This window comes from Octopus bimaculoides, chromosome 3, assembly GCF_046866305.1.
Source record: "Octopus bimaculoides isolate indiv1 chromosome 3, ASM4686630v1, whole genome shotgun sequence".
NCBI classification, from domain to species: Eukaryota; Metazoa; Mollusca; class Cephalopoda; order Octopoda; family Octopodidae; genus Octopus; species Octopus bimaculoides.
The window spans coordinates 99,337,224-99,352,375 of record NC_142930.1 but is presented as its reverse complement, the minus strand read 5'-3'; the positions used below and the strand labels follow the sequence as shown (position 1 = coordinate 99,352,375).

At 38.7% G+C, this 15,152-nt stretch overlaps 1 protein-coding gene and 1 long non-coding RNA gene across 2 annotated transcripts in view; both read left to right on the top strand.

Annotated features, from left to right (window-relative positions):
• LOC149136638 (uncharacterized) overlaps positions 1-2,961 on the top strand; it is a 205,240-nt gene extending 202,279 nt beyond the window's left edge. Inside the window, exon 3 of the long non-coding RNA XR_016241153.1 lies at positions 2,841-2,961. This is a non-coding gene — a long non-coding RNA (uncharacterized LOC149136638). The remainder of the gene's footprint in view (positions 1-2,840) is intronic.
• Positions 2,962-3,570: 609 nt separating this feature from the next.
• Positions 3,571-14,898, top strand: LOC106876712 (zinc finger BED domain-containing protein 5). Its single transcript, XM_089349418.1, has 2 exons — positions 3,571-6,343; positions 12,846-14,898. The coding sequence occupies exon 2, from the start codon at positions 13,918-13,920 to the stop codon at positions 14,221-14,223; it is 306 nt and encodes a 101-aa protein (XP_089205544.1). The 5' UTR covers positions 3,571-6,343; positions 12,846-13,917; the 3' UTR covers positions 14,224-14,898.
• The last annotated feature ends 254 nt before the right edge of the window (positions 14,899-15,152 follow it).

The following is a 15,152-nucleotide window of genomic DNA, read 5'->3' as shown; positions in this document are numbered from 1 at the left end:
TTCTTTTAAGTAGGACCAACACCCCACCCCCGCCATCCGGCGGCCCTGGAGAAGCGAACCTCTCATAGCCGCTCAAGAGCGGGAGTAGATCTCTTGGCCCTTTTAACCGCGTTTCAGTAGCAACAATGACATCTAAACCTTGTGCCCTGACGTCATTTAGGAAACGTCCTTGTTTCCAGCTCGACGCCAGGCCACGTACATTTATGCATCCTACGTGAACAGCCATTAAAGTGATTTACCTTATTCGAGGTCTGGAGGCGGAGGGTTATCCGCCTCCTTTTCTTTTTCTTGGGCTCGCGTTGTCGGAGTGATGAGACCCTCATATAGTTTATCGGTAATGTCCAATCTGAGAGGGCCTACATCCTTGCGAAAATCGTTAGCTAAAACGTTGTAGTTTTTCCTATTAATCTTAAAGATGTCAAAACCATCCTTATTTTCAGTGTTGTTTTCTATTTTTCCAGCATGCATTACTGCTAGCCGGTTCGCTAGCTCTCGATTCGAGCTACGAACCGCTATGTAGCAGTTTTCTTCTTTCTTTCTATCTTCCTCTTTCTTTCTAAGTTTTTTAACTTGTCTTTCGTCGCTTGTTTTTTTCTTTTCCTTTGCAGGGGAAGGTGGATTTATTTTCCTCGTGTGGGTTACTGTGTTCCACCCCTCGCCTGCTTTTTCTTCTGGTAAAGGTGTTTGATCCGCCGGCGTTTGATCCGCCGGCGTTTGATCCGCCGGCGTTTGATCCGCCGGCGTTTGATCCGCCGGCGTTTGATCCGCCGGCGTTTGATCCGCCGGCGTTTGATCCGCCGGCGTTTGATCCGCCGGCGTTTGATCCGCCGGCGTTTGATCCGCCGGCGTTTGATCCGCCGGCGTTTGATCCGCCGTCGTTAAGGTTATTTCTTCTTGCTCCTTTGCTTTCTTTTTCTCTTTCTCCTTACAGTCCGCCCTGACGTGGCCCTTTTTACCACACTGGAAGCAACGAGGTTGGCGACCTTCTACCACGACTACAAGTCGGTACTTACCAACCTGGATAATTTCTGTTGTTTCTTCGAGCGTGGTCTGTTCCGCTTGTATAATAATGTTCAGATTCTGGCCATGCCAGTTGCGTGACTCCCTCACGGCAGCTTCCAATACAGTTATTTTTTCTTCTAGTCCCATAGTAACTCCCGTAACGAGCCACTCCGGGTCCACATCAGGGGGAAAGTTACTTACTCTAACTCTTGAAGTTCTTCTGCCCATATATGTGGGCAGAAGCACCACCTCTTCTGTTCTCAATGGGTCAACCGAATGGAGTCGCGCCGCTTCCTCCGACTCCATTCTTACTTCGACGGTAGCATACCGCCTACCTCTATTAACATATCTTACTTGATGCCATATAGGCTTCAAACATTTTCTATCTCACTTTCCACGACGTATTCTATTTTTCTCTCTTTAACCTTGTAGGTTTTAAAAAATTATTGTTTTCTTTTCAACATCTTGTTGAATTTCTTTTGGAGGAACTACCTTAACTTCATTCCCCTCCTTCGACATTATTTCCTTGTGTTTCTCCAAATTTTTTAAATCCAAAAGTCTAATTTGTGTGCCAGCCACAGCAACAAAGTCTAATTTTTCCGCTTGTTTTTTCTCATTTTTTCCATCTATCTTAGCTTTTGTAATTAAACTAGCGACTTCAATATTTCTTCTTGAAGTCGCAGGTCTCGGTGGGATATAGTCTTCTTCACTTGTGTCTATTAATGTCTTTTCGACATTTCTTTCCACTTCCTCTTCAGTTAGTAGCCTCCCCATACTCCAGCTTGCCATAATGCAAGCCTCCCCACACGGGGACAAGACAGAAGAAGAAAGTCTTCAAAAACAGACCAATAAAGGTTCCCACAAGTAACAAATTGTTGTAACAAAAATTTCAAAATAATGAAACACCCACCTCTTCGTCAACAGTAAAACAATCCAACCAAAATTCACAACTGAATCGCGCTGATTCGATGTGGAAAAGGACTCAACACCTTACATCATGGAAAAACACGTCCAACATCAACGAAGGCACCAGGAGGAAAAAAAATTATATTATGAGAGCAAGCTTATATAGATAATATGGACTAGACCTAAAAAAAAAAAAAAAATTTTTAATATACGCTTTAGAATAGTCAAGCAGGTTTAGTAACTAATTAAAACTACCAGGTTTCAAATCCAACGTAAACTATGATAATAAATAAATACTAACCATTGTATCCATATTTTTATTATTATTTTTATATCTATATTTTTGTCTTTTTATTTTTATTTCTATTTCAATCATTACTATTATTATCACCATTACTACCATTATTACCACTACTAATACTATTATTTTTGTTCTTATTTTTATTTTTATATAGTTTTAGGAAGGTGGAGGAAAATTTATGATTGCAAAAAGGGATTACCTCAATAAACTTATTCAAGGTTTATTGAGGTAATCCCTTTGCTTGTTGCAAGATCAGTGACTGATTGTCGCTTGGTTTTCTATATATTGCGAGCTAGAGAGAATTCCTGCTATTTCTAGCGGCCAGGTGTTTACCATTGACGATGGGCACACATAGTCTGAAAACGTTCGGTCGTGTGGTCACGTCGTTTGCTAGAAGAAAGCATCGGTTCGTTCTCCAGTTTGCAGTATATACCGGGTGCAGATTGCATCTATAAACAGCTGGAGGAGGTTCTTCCTGGGGTTAAAAACGGTAGTAACGTCGAACAACCATATAGTTACTACTTTCATCTCTTATAGAGATTATCTAACTAGTTGCTTTTCTTGTTTTATATATATATATATATATATATATATATATATATATATAATTTTTTTCTTTTATATGTTTCAGTCCTAAAGCTGTGACCAACGTTGCCACCACTCGTAGTCGAGGCATTTTTTTCACTAACTGCAATCGCGCGCTGACTTGAACATCCTTTTGACGCTCTCACACAGGATTTAGAAGAACACCCAGGATACGATTAGAAGCAGAGCTCTGATGTACATACTTCCAGGATTCCGAAAATAGTAAAATACTACACAATAGAAAGCAAAAAACAAATGGTGCGCATTAGAGTTGGTACTTCTGTTGGGCCAGAATAGAGCTATTTATCCTCCCTTCTGTTCACTTTCTGACCTTAGTCAAGTTCTTCTCATTCGAGAACAAAAGGATACTAGAGCTTGTCCGGCAAGCACTTCGACATGGTCACATAGTACTTACGGATATTGCCAGACTTCAACTGCTCTCTCTCCTAATCACGTTTTCTGTTTGCACCTAATGTACTTATGTATCAGTGAACTCCGCTACACTGAGTTGGTCGTTGAGAGCTCTCATCTGTTTGCTGGCGTTACCGTTGATGATGTCTTAAACCTCCTGTGTGAACTTGGCTATCCTGACGACGTTTGACCGTTCATAATGTTTCATAATGTTTCATTGCACAGATTACATGTTCGTGCAGTTCATTCCTGGCTTTGAAGTCTAAGAGCGCAGATTAGTTCAAGTAGTTGGCGATTTCCGAATTGCTAGAGCGACGAGCGCAACATGTCTTTTCTTTTCTTATGTTAGACTGTAATGGGCTTCCATATGTCTGAAAGAGAAGAGAAAACGATACAATTTGGCGCATGCCGTTTAACATTGCATAAGAAGTTGTTTGAGTGCGTGTGTGTGCGTGTGTGTGTGTGTGTGTGTGTGTGTGTGTAAAGCTCTTTCGTTAGAGAGCTTCAAGTATGTTAAATGCAGAGACCTCCATTTTATTGCTCGCTTAGAACACTAAGGACCAGTTACCTTCAAGAGTTATTAGGACCACAAAAATAAAAAGATAAATAAATAAATAAGGGAGATTACCCTGAAATGTTTCACGGTTCATTAACCACTCACTCAGAAGACAAGTACCTCCTCATTTTCCTATCCGCAAAGAGAACTTATAGGAAACCGTCATTAAATCAAACTCAAATCAGAGCTTGAATGTAATGTCTAAACTAATTTGCATATCGTGCGTTTGCTAGTGACGTGTTGAAACAGTTAGAAATATATGTGCACAACCCATTTGGTTTGAGGGTGCCTTTAATGGAGTTCTCTCTGTTGCAAATATTCAGAGCAGATGTCCAGTTTTAAGATAACTTCCTTCCTTCCTTCCTTCCTTTCTTCCTTCCCTCCTTCCTGTCACAAGTATCAGAGACATGATAGAATAAAGAGTTATGGGTGTTGCCCTTCCCTCCTTGACTAAATGGTTAAAAAGAAATGTAGAGAATTAATTATTTAGTTCCGTGAGCCTCGCTCGGGGGCTCAGTAGAGGCTCTCCTGTTAACTAAGGAGCAGCTTGGTAGCGGCTTCCTCATCGACCCTTTATTTTTAGTTGTGGTTATAAAAGTGGTCTGTGATGTTTATTTGTCGGAATTAGACGTTTGCGCGCAGTTGTTTGGACGCCGAAGATTAGGTAAGGATTTCTGAACATCTAACCTATTTTAGCTGCGGTACTTTTCGGGGCTGGAGACAAACATGCATGCGCTCGCAAGAATATAGATATATAGATATATTGAAAGAAAGAGTGAGAGAAAAATAGGAGAGAGAGAAAGAGGGAGAGAGAGGGAGAAGAAGGGGAGATAGGAAGAGAAGAGAGGGAGAGAAAGAGAGACATTATAGTCTATTAGTTGAACACAATTGATGTAAACATTTTCCCTGTCCTCATACACATAAAGAAAAATATGCTCAAACACATAAACGAAGGAGAGAGAGAGAGAGAAAGAGGGGGAGGAGGAGGAGAACCAGAGAAAACATTAAAACGAATAAAACACTAAAATTTCTAATGTCAAATAAATCAGCGGCGCCAGGCAGCTGTGCCAAAATGTCTCATACCCATTATCTGTATCTTCTTCTTTTTTTTTTTGCTAATGAAGTGAGAAAATTTAACCCTTATTACCTGACATATGTATAGAATATTTTTTTCCTGAATTATCCATTTTATTCTTTAATGTTTTACGGTACAAAAGTTCATACGTGTTTACTTCCACTCTTTCTTGTATGTTAATTAACTCTATTGTACTTGAAAGGAGATCATCTACTTCAGTGGTTCTCAACCGGGGTACATATGACCCTTGGGGATTTCATATAAGATTTTGTTATCAAAGTTTATGAGCAATAAATTGGTTATACATCTACAATCCACAAAATATTTGAACAATATTTTTATACATACAATTTCGAGCGTGGCCGTTCATCGTTACCACCATTTCGAGCGTAGCCGTTGATCGTTACCAACGTTGCCTTCCTGGCACTTGTGCCAGGGGTACGTGAAAAGACATTCGAGCGAGATTGTTGCCAGTGCCGATGGACTGGCTCCTGCGCAGGTGACACGTAATACATCATTTCGAGCATGGCCTTTGCCAGTAAGACATCCGAGCGAGATCGTTGCCTGCCGATGGACTGGCTCCTGTGCAGGTGGCACGTAAAATACACCATTTCGAGCGTGGCCGTTGCCAGTACCGCCTGACTGGCCTTCATGCCGGTGACACGTAAAAGCACCCACTACACTCTCGGAGTGGTTGGCGTTAGGAAGGGCATCCAGCAGTAGAAACTCTGCCAAATCAGACTGGAGCCTGGTGTCGCCTCCTGGTTCACCAGTCCTCAGTCAAATCGTCCAACCCATGCTAGCATGGAAAGCGGACGTTAAACGACGATGATGATAATGGTGATGAAAAATATAATAGGATTTTCTTTAACATGGGGTTCCAGTAGAATAAAATAGGAATCAAAGGGATTCAAAAGCAAAAAATGTCTGATCTACCTAGTTATAAGTGTGTGCTGTGCAGAAGTGTAACCCGTTTCCTTAAACAGCAGTAGCATTCTTGATGTGATGAAGCAGCGTTTCAGAAGCAATGGGAACAGCTACCTGCTGCAGACCGAAATCATATCCTAGAGAGATGGGTAGATTTATCACGCCTTCACTTAATACTTGGAAAACTACAGTCAAGTGCTAAACTGTAGCACTTACATGAGTGCCTTACGGGGTTTTGTTTCTTTCCTTTATACTCCAAATTAAAATCCAAGCGGGTTTTCACTAAGCATTTCATACCTACAAAGTCGATAATATACATACATGATCAGGAATCGACATTATCGACAGCACAGCTTTGCTGAAAAATTAGTATACCATGCCAATATAGAGCATACCGTGCCAATATAGATCAATAATAATAGTGCCGACACCGCCGTCTGGAATAAATGAACAAATTTCCAGATTCTATATCAAGCATATACATCTATCCGCTCTGCTATCAAGATGTGACAACTACAGCGTTCATGACCTAAGAAATGGGAGATAAAAAAAAAAGTAACAAGACCACCGTCCAAGGGAGGTAATATACATTTTTCTGTATTTGTCAGGAGATAAATAGAAATGAAATATTATTGTTAGCCCGACCATTCCCAAATGTAATGATAAATAAAATTGTAGGATATTGTTTAACTCCTTTAATAAATTAATAAATCAATAGTATTTTTCTGTCTTCCCGTATATTATACAATATGATAATATGTAATATATTCATCGAAATTTAGTGAAAGAAATTGTTCACTAAATCTCATTGCACAATAGCTACACCACAGTAATTCAAAATATTAATTTTTGACTAATGTTATCCTCAGAACCAATATTATATCCTTAGACCAATATTATCCTTAGAATCCTTAGTTTGATTTGTGCTGCATCGCACATCAATCCATCCTTGCCCACCATTTATGTCTCTTTGCTGCAGAGGTTATCATGCGCTTATTATGACGGATTTTGTAGCTCGTTCCTAATTCAGCCTTCTTTTTTTTATTCGAACTTGGGACAGACTGCTATCCTCGTTTGAATGAAATTAACTGTGAGGAGATCAGCAGATTCTGAGTGGGAAAGAAGCTGGTGTCTAGATCTACACCAGTATTTGATTGGTACTTTATTCATCGAGCCTGGAAGTATGGAAGTCAAAGTTGGCTTTGGTGAGGTTTTAACTAAGAACGCAAAGAACTGAAAAAATACCTCAAAACATTTGTTCGATGCTGTATCGATTTTGTTCTCAAATCCGAGACTTCGATACTGCTACACATGCACATGCATCTTAAATGGCAAACAAAGAAAAACTAACCCGCTAATTAGCAAATCCCACCTCATCAACACATAACATCCTCTAGTACACTGACATGGTGTGCATATATATATATATATGTATATATATATATATATATATATATATATATATATATATATATATATATATATATATATATATATATATATATATATATTAAAAATAACGTCGACCACTAACGTGGACAATTAATGCGCTAGAAATAGATCACATTTTGTGTCTATTAAGACCTAAAAAGTTCTCAACATGAAATATGAGAACTCATGTTGAGAACTTTTTAGGTCTTAATAGACACAAAATGTGATCTATTTCTAGCGCATTAATTGTCCACGTTAGTGGTCGACGTTATTTTTAAAATGTACCTTAATCCCCTGAGATTGCAGATAATATTTCTGAATCTCTTTGATTCTTTAAATGTGCTGGCCCCCTGATAATTAATCGATATTAATTAATATATTAATATATGAATAATTACCAGATCTTATAATAATTATATATATATATATATATATATATATATATATATATATATATCTCACTTCGAGCTCTTGTACTGTTCTGCAAAACTTCCGGTTAAATAGTTCAACACCACACACCTCCCCTTCTATTCAACGTCACTGTACCTCACTATCCACAAACCGTGCAACAAACAATTCGTAAATCTCGGAATTGTATCCGCTGAAATATCCTTTTCTGCTCGCACGCTGTGTCGGATTACACCGACCTTCATCCAGCAAATATATGACCAAAAATATTACACCGATGACCAACTTGTTTAAAACAATTTTTAAAAAATAAAATGCGATTTACTTTGTACTGCATTATCTTGGATACATGTCTCATTTTTAAGACGGCAGGGTATGATTCGAAAGAAATTTAGCTGTTATTGCTAACAGATTCAGTGACATCATAGAGCAGGCCTGGTCAACTCGAATTACATTGCGGGCCCAGTTTTATTACAGAAAGTTTTTTGTATACTTTATGCACTAATTGTATACTTTATGCACTAATTCTCATGCTTTTATTATGATAATGAATGAATGATCGTTGGTTCAACATGAAATATTATCGTTGCATAAACAGTAGTATCTTTCTTTTTTACATTTCATTACAATCTTCAACTTTTGATAAAAATTTTAAAACGTTTGTTTAAATAAACCCATTTCAAGAAAGCATCAAGCGGGCCGCAAGATAAAAGTCTGCGAACTAAATGCGGCCCGCGGGCCTCAGGCTGGTCAGTCGTATCATAGAGGCTCTCGTTTTTCAGACAAGCTATGACAGAAGTCAATATACAACATTAATTAAGGCAGCGAGCGGGTAGAATTGTCACCGCACCGGAAAAATTGCTTTGCAGCATTTCATTCGACTTTACGTTCCGAGTTTCCGGGGTTGACTTTACCTTTCATCTTTTCAGGGTCGATAAAATAAATACCAGTTGGACACTGACGTCGATTTAATCGACTTACTCCTCTCCCGAAATTGCTGGGCTTGTACCAAAATTTGAAACCAATATTAAACATTAATTTAAGGCAGCGAGCAGGCAGAACCGTTAGCATGTCGGGCAAAATGCTTAGCAGCATTTCGTCCGTTTTTATGTTCTGAGTTCAAATTTCGCTGAGGTTGACTTGCCTTTCATCCTTTCGTGGTTCGATAAAATAAGTACTAGTTGAGCACTGGATATATTTAATCAATTTAGCCCCACCTCGCCCAAAAGATTGCGGGCCTTGTGCCAAAATTTAAAACCAATACTATATTGTATTGTATTATATTTTCAAAGTTTTTCAAGCGTGTTGAATACTTCTTTGGATTTACTGGCACCTTACCTGCATAAGTACATATATGTGAACTACTACTAAATTAATAGAAGGTACTAGCGTAGCTAGAGTGTGTGCCACCCGGGGAATCCCTTCTGTTTGCCGCTCCCGGACACCACAAAAGACACACATTGCCTACAGCAGACCCAAAAGTGCCGCCCGGGGCGGATGGCCCCCTATCGCTCCCACCCTTGCTGCACTAGTGGTAGAAGGGAATTAAAAATGTGATATATATATATATATATATATATATATATATATATATATATATATATATATATATAAGCAATGTTAATTCTCTAAATGAAGTATTAACAGTAACTGCACGATAAAGTGTAGTATATTGCCACTTAAGTGTGGCTGACCCCTAGGGGTGGATGTTACTGTTGCTTTTAGCCCCAGGAGGACATCTCCTCCAGCTGGCTTATCGACACACTACTGTGTCCTGTTTGCCAAGGGAAGTTATCCCTCTCACCATGATCTGTAGCACGAACGGACCCGGGTTTCAGGGTTATTTCCCTTCGTCGGCGTTCGATAGCCACTGATCCTTGGTGAGAGAGACAAAATCTTGGCAATGCTACAGATCATGGTGAGAGGGATAACTTCCCTTGGCAAACAAGACACAGTAGTGTGTCGATAAGCCAGCTGGAGGAGATGTCCTTTTGCATTACATTTTGCATTACATTTTGCATTACTTTTGCATTACATTTCGATACATATGTGTGTGTGTGCGTATGTGTGAGTGTGCGCGCGCGCATATGTGTGTGTGTGTGTGTGTGTGTGGAGGCGCGTGGCTTACTGGTTAGGGTGTCAGCATCATGATCGTAAGATTGTGGTTTCGATTCCTGGACCGGGCGACGAGTTGTGTTCTTGAGCAAAACACTTCATTTCTCGTTGCTCCAGTTCACTCAGCTGGCAAAAATGAGTAACGCTGCGATGGACTGGCGTCCCGTCCAGTTGGGAAACACATACGCACACACACACACACACACACACACACACACACACACACATATATATATATATATATATATAAACGATAAACGTCGCCTTTCAAAGCCTAGCCAGGCTCATGGGCCCGGTTTCTCGGTTTCTATGGCGTATGTGTTCCCCCCAAATGGACGGGACGCCAGTCCATCGCAGCGTTACTCAAGAAACAGGAAGAAAGAGTGAGAGAAAGTTGGAGTGACAGAGCACAACAGTGGTCGCCACCGCCCCCTGCCGGAGCTTAGGTGTTTTCGCTCAATAAACACTCACAACGCCCAGTCTGGGAATCGAAACCGCGATCCTCAGACCGCGAGTCCGCTGCCCTGACCACTGTGCCATTGCGCCTCCACACACACACACACACACACACACACACACACACACACATATATATAATGCATGTATGTGTGTGTATGTATGTATGCATGTATGTATGTAATGTATGTATATGTGTATCAGTCCCACCGCGTGGCACCTTGGGCAAGTTTCTTCTAATATAGTTCCGGGCCAACCAAAGCCTTGTGAGTGGATTTGGTAGATGAAAACTGAAAGAAGCCCATCATATATGTGTGTGTGTGCGTGCGTGTGTGTGTGCGTGTGTGTGTGTGTGTGTGTGTGTGTGTGTGTGTGTGTGTGTGTGTGTGTGTGTCCATCACCACTTAACAACCGGTGTTAGTATGTTTACGTCTCCATAATCTAGCAGTTCGGCCTAAGAGACCGATAGAATAAGTACTAGGCTAGAAACAAAAAAAAAAAAAAAGAAAAACTCCTCGGATCGATTTGTTCGACTAAAACCCTTTAAGGCGGTGTTCCAGCAGGGCTGCAGTCAAATAACCGAAACAAGTAAAAGAATATACATACGACGGACTTCTTTCAGTCTCCGTCTACCAAATCCACCCACAAAGCTTTGGTCGACCTGAGGCTATAGAAGACACTTGCTCAAAGTGCCACGCCGTGAGACTGAACCCAGAACCATTTGATTGGGAAGGAAGCTGCTTACCACACAGCCACGTTTGCGCTTATGTTAAAAAATATGGAACGCTTCGCGAATTTATGTGCCGTGTGTGCGTGTGTGTGTTTGTATGTGTGCATGCAATGAGTGTGCGGGCATGCGTGTATACTTGCATGTGTGTGCGTGCATCTATACATGCTTGCATGCATGCAAGCTTGACAGTGAACGAGCGAGTGAGTGAGTGACTGTGTGTGTGTGTGCGTTCGTGCGTGGGTATATGCGTGTTCTTACTGTATTTGGATGTTTATTTTCATTCTTTAACATAGCAGAATTCAACTTATCAAGCGCATATAAATATAGAAAACAAATGAATGAAATTCTCATATTTACACTTATGCAAAACATAGAATGATATAACGATAGAATGAGATAACGATAAAACTGGTTCCACTTAGACAAAGAAGAACAAATATAACAAAACCGAGAACGAAGTAGCCGGTCATGAGAACGTAATTAAATATATACGTATGACTTAGTCAGCAGTAAATATCTTTAAAAAACTTTCAATAAAAAGAAGAAATAAAAGAAATAAAACGAAGCCAAAAGAATGATTTTATATACTAACTAAGGTTCTTAATTGATAATGAAATTTTCTCTCGCAATAAGTACAGAAAAATTGCAAAAATTACAATTATTTTTTTATGGTTTCAAAAACGAAGTCACTAATACGTCCGTAGAATCTACGGACGAGCAAAAGTGATATAATCGAAAACACTATCCTAGTTACATCGTAAAAAATCTCCCGAATTCGGAAGAAAATGATAAAAAATGTATTTCACTACGAATACAGTAAATGAACGTTTTAAGCATTTTTTTTTATTTATAAATCATGAAAAGATAAGTTTTGGTATTAATCTAATTCCTTTTATTTTTCACTTCAGTTTAATTCACTTTAAACTATTTAAAGCAGTGACTCTTAACTTGAGGGGCACGCCCCCTAGGGAGGCATCAGTAATTTCCAAGGGGGTTGCAAGCCCTTGAGAAAAAGCAGGAATTTCTCTAATTATATTTATTACACTCTTAACGAGAACATGGTCAAATAATGAGAAGTTTATGAAAGAATGCAAATGTATCGCCTTTTATACCTTTAGTTTTCTCATTCTACTATCATAGCGCCGCTTACCATTTTCTGTACTTATTGACCCCACTTCATATCCTTCAAAACCCTCACTAATTCTGAATTGTAGCTTTAACAGTTACCTTTACTTTGTAATTTCTTTAGTTACAACAAGACTCAGGTTAAGAACCACTGGTATAAAGCTTAGATATTATTATCGTGTAAAGACAAACATCTTTTTCAGTTAATAGATTATAAACAAGTTTGATGCACAGTTTTCATATATATGAAATAATGTGATTCTGAAAAATCAAGAGACATGCTGAAACATAATCAAATCATTATAGTAACACACTTAGAAATATTAACTAAACTTTTAAGAATTGAAAATTATTTAAAAATTTTAGCAAGATGAAAAGTATGATATATTTAAAAATAAGGAATAAAACAAAAAGTAACAGGTTCTACTAAAACATAGATTGGGAAAATAGAGAATTTTAACAATAAAACCAAAATTTTTAATATTAAATATTTATGTTAAAAATATAGCAAATGTTTTTGTAAGAAAAAAATTATAATATAAAGCCAAATATTAAACTAAAATTCAGATTTAAATATTACAGAAAGTACTAGGTAAAACAAAAAGCTATGGAAAATCTTTGCCTTTCATCCTTTCGGGGTCGATAAATTAAGTACCAGTTGCGTACTGGGATCGATCTAATCGACTGGCCTCTTCCCCTAAAACTTCGGGCTTTGTGCCTAGAGTAGAAAAGAATATTTTATTGTACAATTTTTTCGTACAACCTTTCTTTTAATTTAACTTTTATTCCAAATTTTTTTGTTTTAATTTTTTTTCAGAACTTTTTACTCCAACCATTCTAACTTGGGCTAGTGTTCTAACTTGAGCCTTGACATTACCTTACACGTGCCTTATCTTTTGTTCACATATTTGTGTTGTCCTCTGCACGTCAAATAATTCGAATGGAGTGCAAAGAAACGGAAGTATCTTGACAAATATATTCGATTTGGATTCGTGTCCCTCCAAAAGGGTGACACAGAAGTCCCCCAGTGTGTGATATGTTACAAAATTTTGAACAATGATAGAATGTGACCCTCACGCTTGGAATGCCACTTGAGGACAACACATGCTGCCCTTGCAGATAAGCCCAAGGCATTCTTTGAAACAAGAAAAAAAAATACATTCTTTGAAGCAAGCTATCTTGGATGGTAGTGAGGCATTTGGGCAACAAACTTCAATAGTCATTGGTTGCAAAGAGCAAGAAGAGCCATAACATCAGAGAGTCTCTCATAAAACCAAGTCTACTCCGTGCAGCAGAACTCGTTCTGGTGAAAGACAGTGCAAACAAGCTTTCCTGGATTTCACTATCAAACGATACAGTCAAGGGAAAGGTCGACGACTTGTCTCAAAACATCAAAGCTCTAATTTTCGACCAAATAAGTGATCCTCTTGTTTTTGCCCTCCAGTGTGACGAAATGACTGACATCGTTCAATGTTCTCAGCTACTAGTATATGCTCGTTTTGTGTCAGGCAACTGTGTAAATGAAGAAATGTTGTGCTGTAACCCTATGGATAGTTGTACAACAGCAGCAGTTATTTTTCGTGATGTATCAAACTTCTTTCAGGAAAACCAACTTTCCTAGGATTCGGTAGTAGGTGTGTTCACTGATAGCACTCCAACTATGCTTGCTCTACAGTCTGGATTCATTACTAGGGTGAAAGAAAAAAAAAATTCATCTGTTGTAGGCATACACTGTATACTTCATCGTGAAGCCTTAGCGTCCAGAACCTTAACTTGCCTACTGAAATGAGAAATGTCCTGAATGTGGCTATCAAGGTTGTCAACTTTGTTAAAGGTGGAGCCTTAAGCAGTCATCTTAAATGTAGAGCCTTAAACTGTTTTGTAAAGATATGGAATCTGAACATGAAGCATTGCTTTTTCACACGAACGTACGATGGCTATTAAAGGAGAATATGCTTGGACAGCTTTATGAACTACGAGAAGAAGTAGCAATATTTCTAGATTTGCTGCAGAAAGCAGATCTCCATGACAAGTTCCAGTTTGAAGGCTTTCATCTATCTCTAGCTTGTCTGGTGGACATCTTCGAAGCGTTGAATGCTCTCGACCTTAAACTACAAGGAGAAAACATCAACATTCTCACGTACCACGGCACCATTCGAACTGTCATTGCCAAACTCGACCTCTGGAAATATTGAATTCAGTGGGGAAATACAGCCAGTTTTAGCTACTTGGAGTCTGCTCTCATTCACAGTAACTTTGATTCTGAGTTAAAGGAACAAATAATCACTCATCTAACTGACTTGAAAACAGAATTCATCAGATACTTCCTAGACATAGATGAAAAAAATGAAACTTGGAAATTCAACAGGAATCCATTTCAGTGTGAAGTGACTGATGTTTTGGATGAAGTGCAAGAGGAGTTCCTTGAGCTGAAGTTCAACTCTCCAGCTAAGGAAGACTTCAAAGAACTGGATCTTGAAACGTTCTGAATCAAGTAACTTCCTGTTTACCCTCTGATCTCACATCAGGCTCTTCGGATTTTAGCTATGTTTGGATCCACGTATCTTTGTGAAGTTGCATTTTCCATACTCGTTACTGTCAAGACCAAGTACAGAAACAGGCTGAACGTTGAAAGGGACTTACGTTGTGCACTCTCTGGCATTCAACTACGCATTCAAGATCTTGTAGCTAAGAAACAGTCTCAAGTATCTCACTAACAATGTGACTAATTCATATTCAATAAAAAAAAAACTTTTTTTGCTATGAAGCAGTGTCAAGTATCTCACTTTTTGTATAATGTGATTATATATAAAATTATACATATTTTGTATAATGTGACTAATTCATATTCAATAAAAAGACTGAAAACATATTTTAGATTTTATTTAAAATCTGGGAAGGGATTTTATTTATAGATGCAAGTGGGGCCTGGAGAGAACGACAAATTCCTAGGGGAGGCGTGATAGTAAAAAAATTAAGAACCACTGATTTAAAGTATAAGTTCGAACGCCTTGAAGAGAGCGTGAATTCTGAGTTTTGGCAGTTCCTTTCACATGAAACTGTTCTATATCGGAAACTTTATTAACTGATTTTTGCCCATGCAAAAGATCTTTTTTTAAGCTTT

Bases quoted from the DNA above. Each gene is read 5' to 3' on its own strand.
- LOC106876712 (XM_089349418.1), top strand. From the start codon at position 13,918: ATGGAATCTGAACATGAAGCATTGCTTTTTCACACGAACGTACGATGG.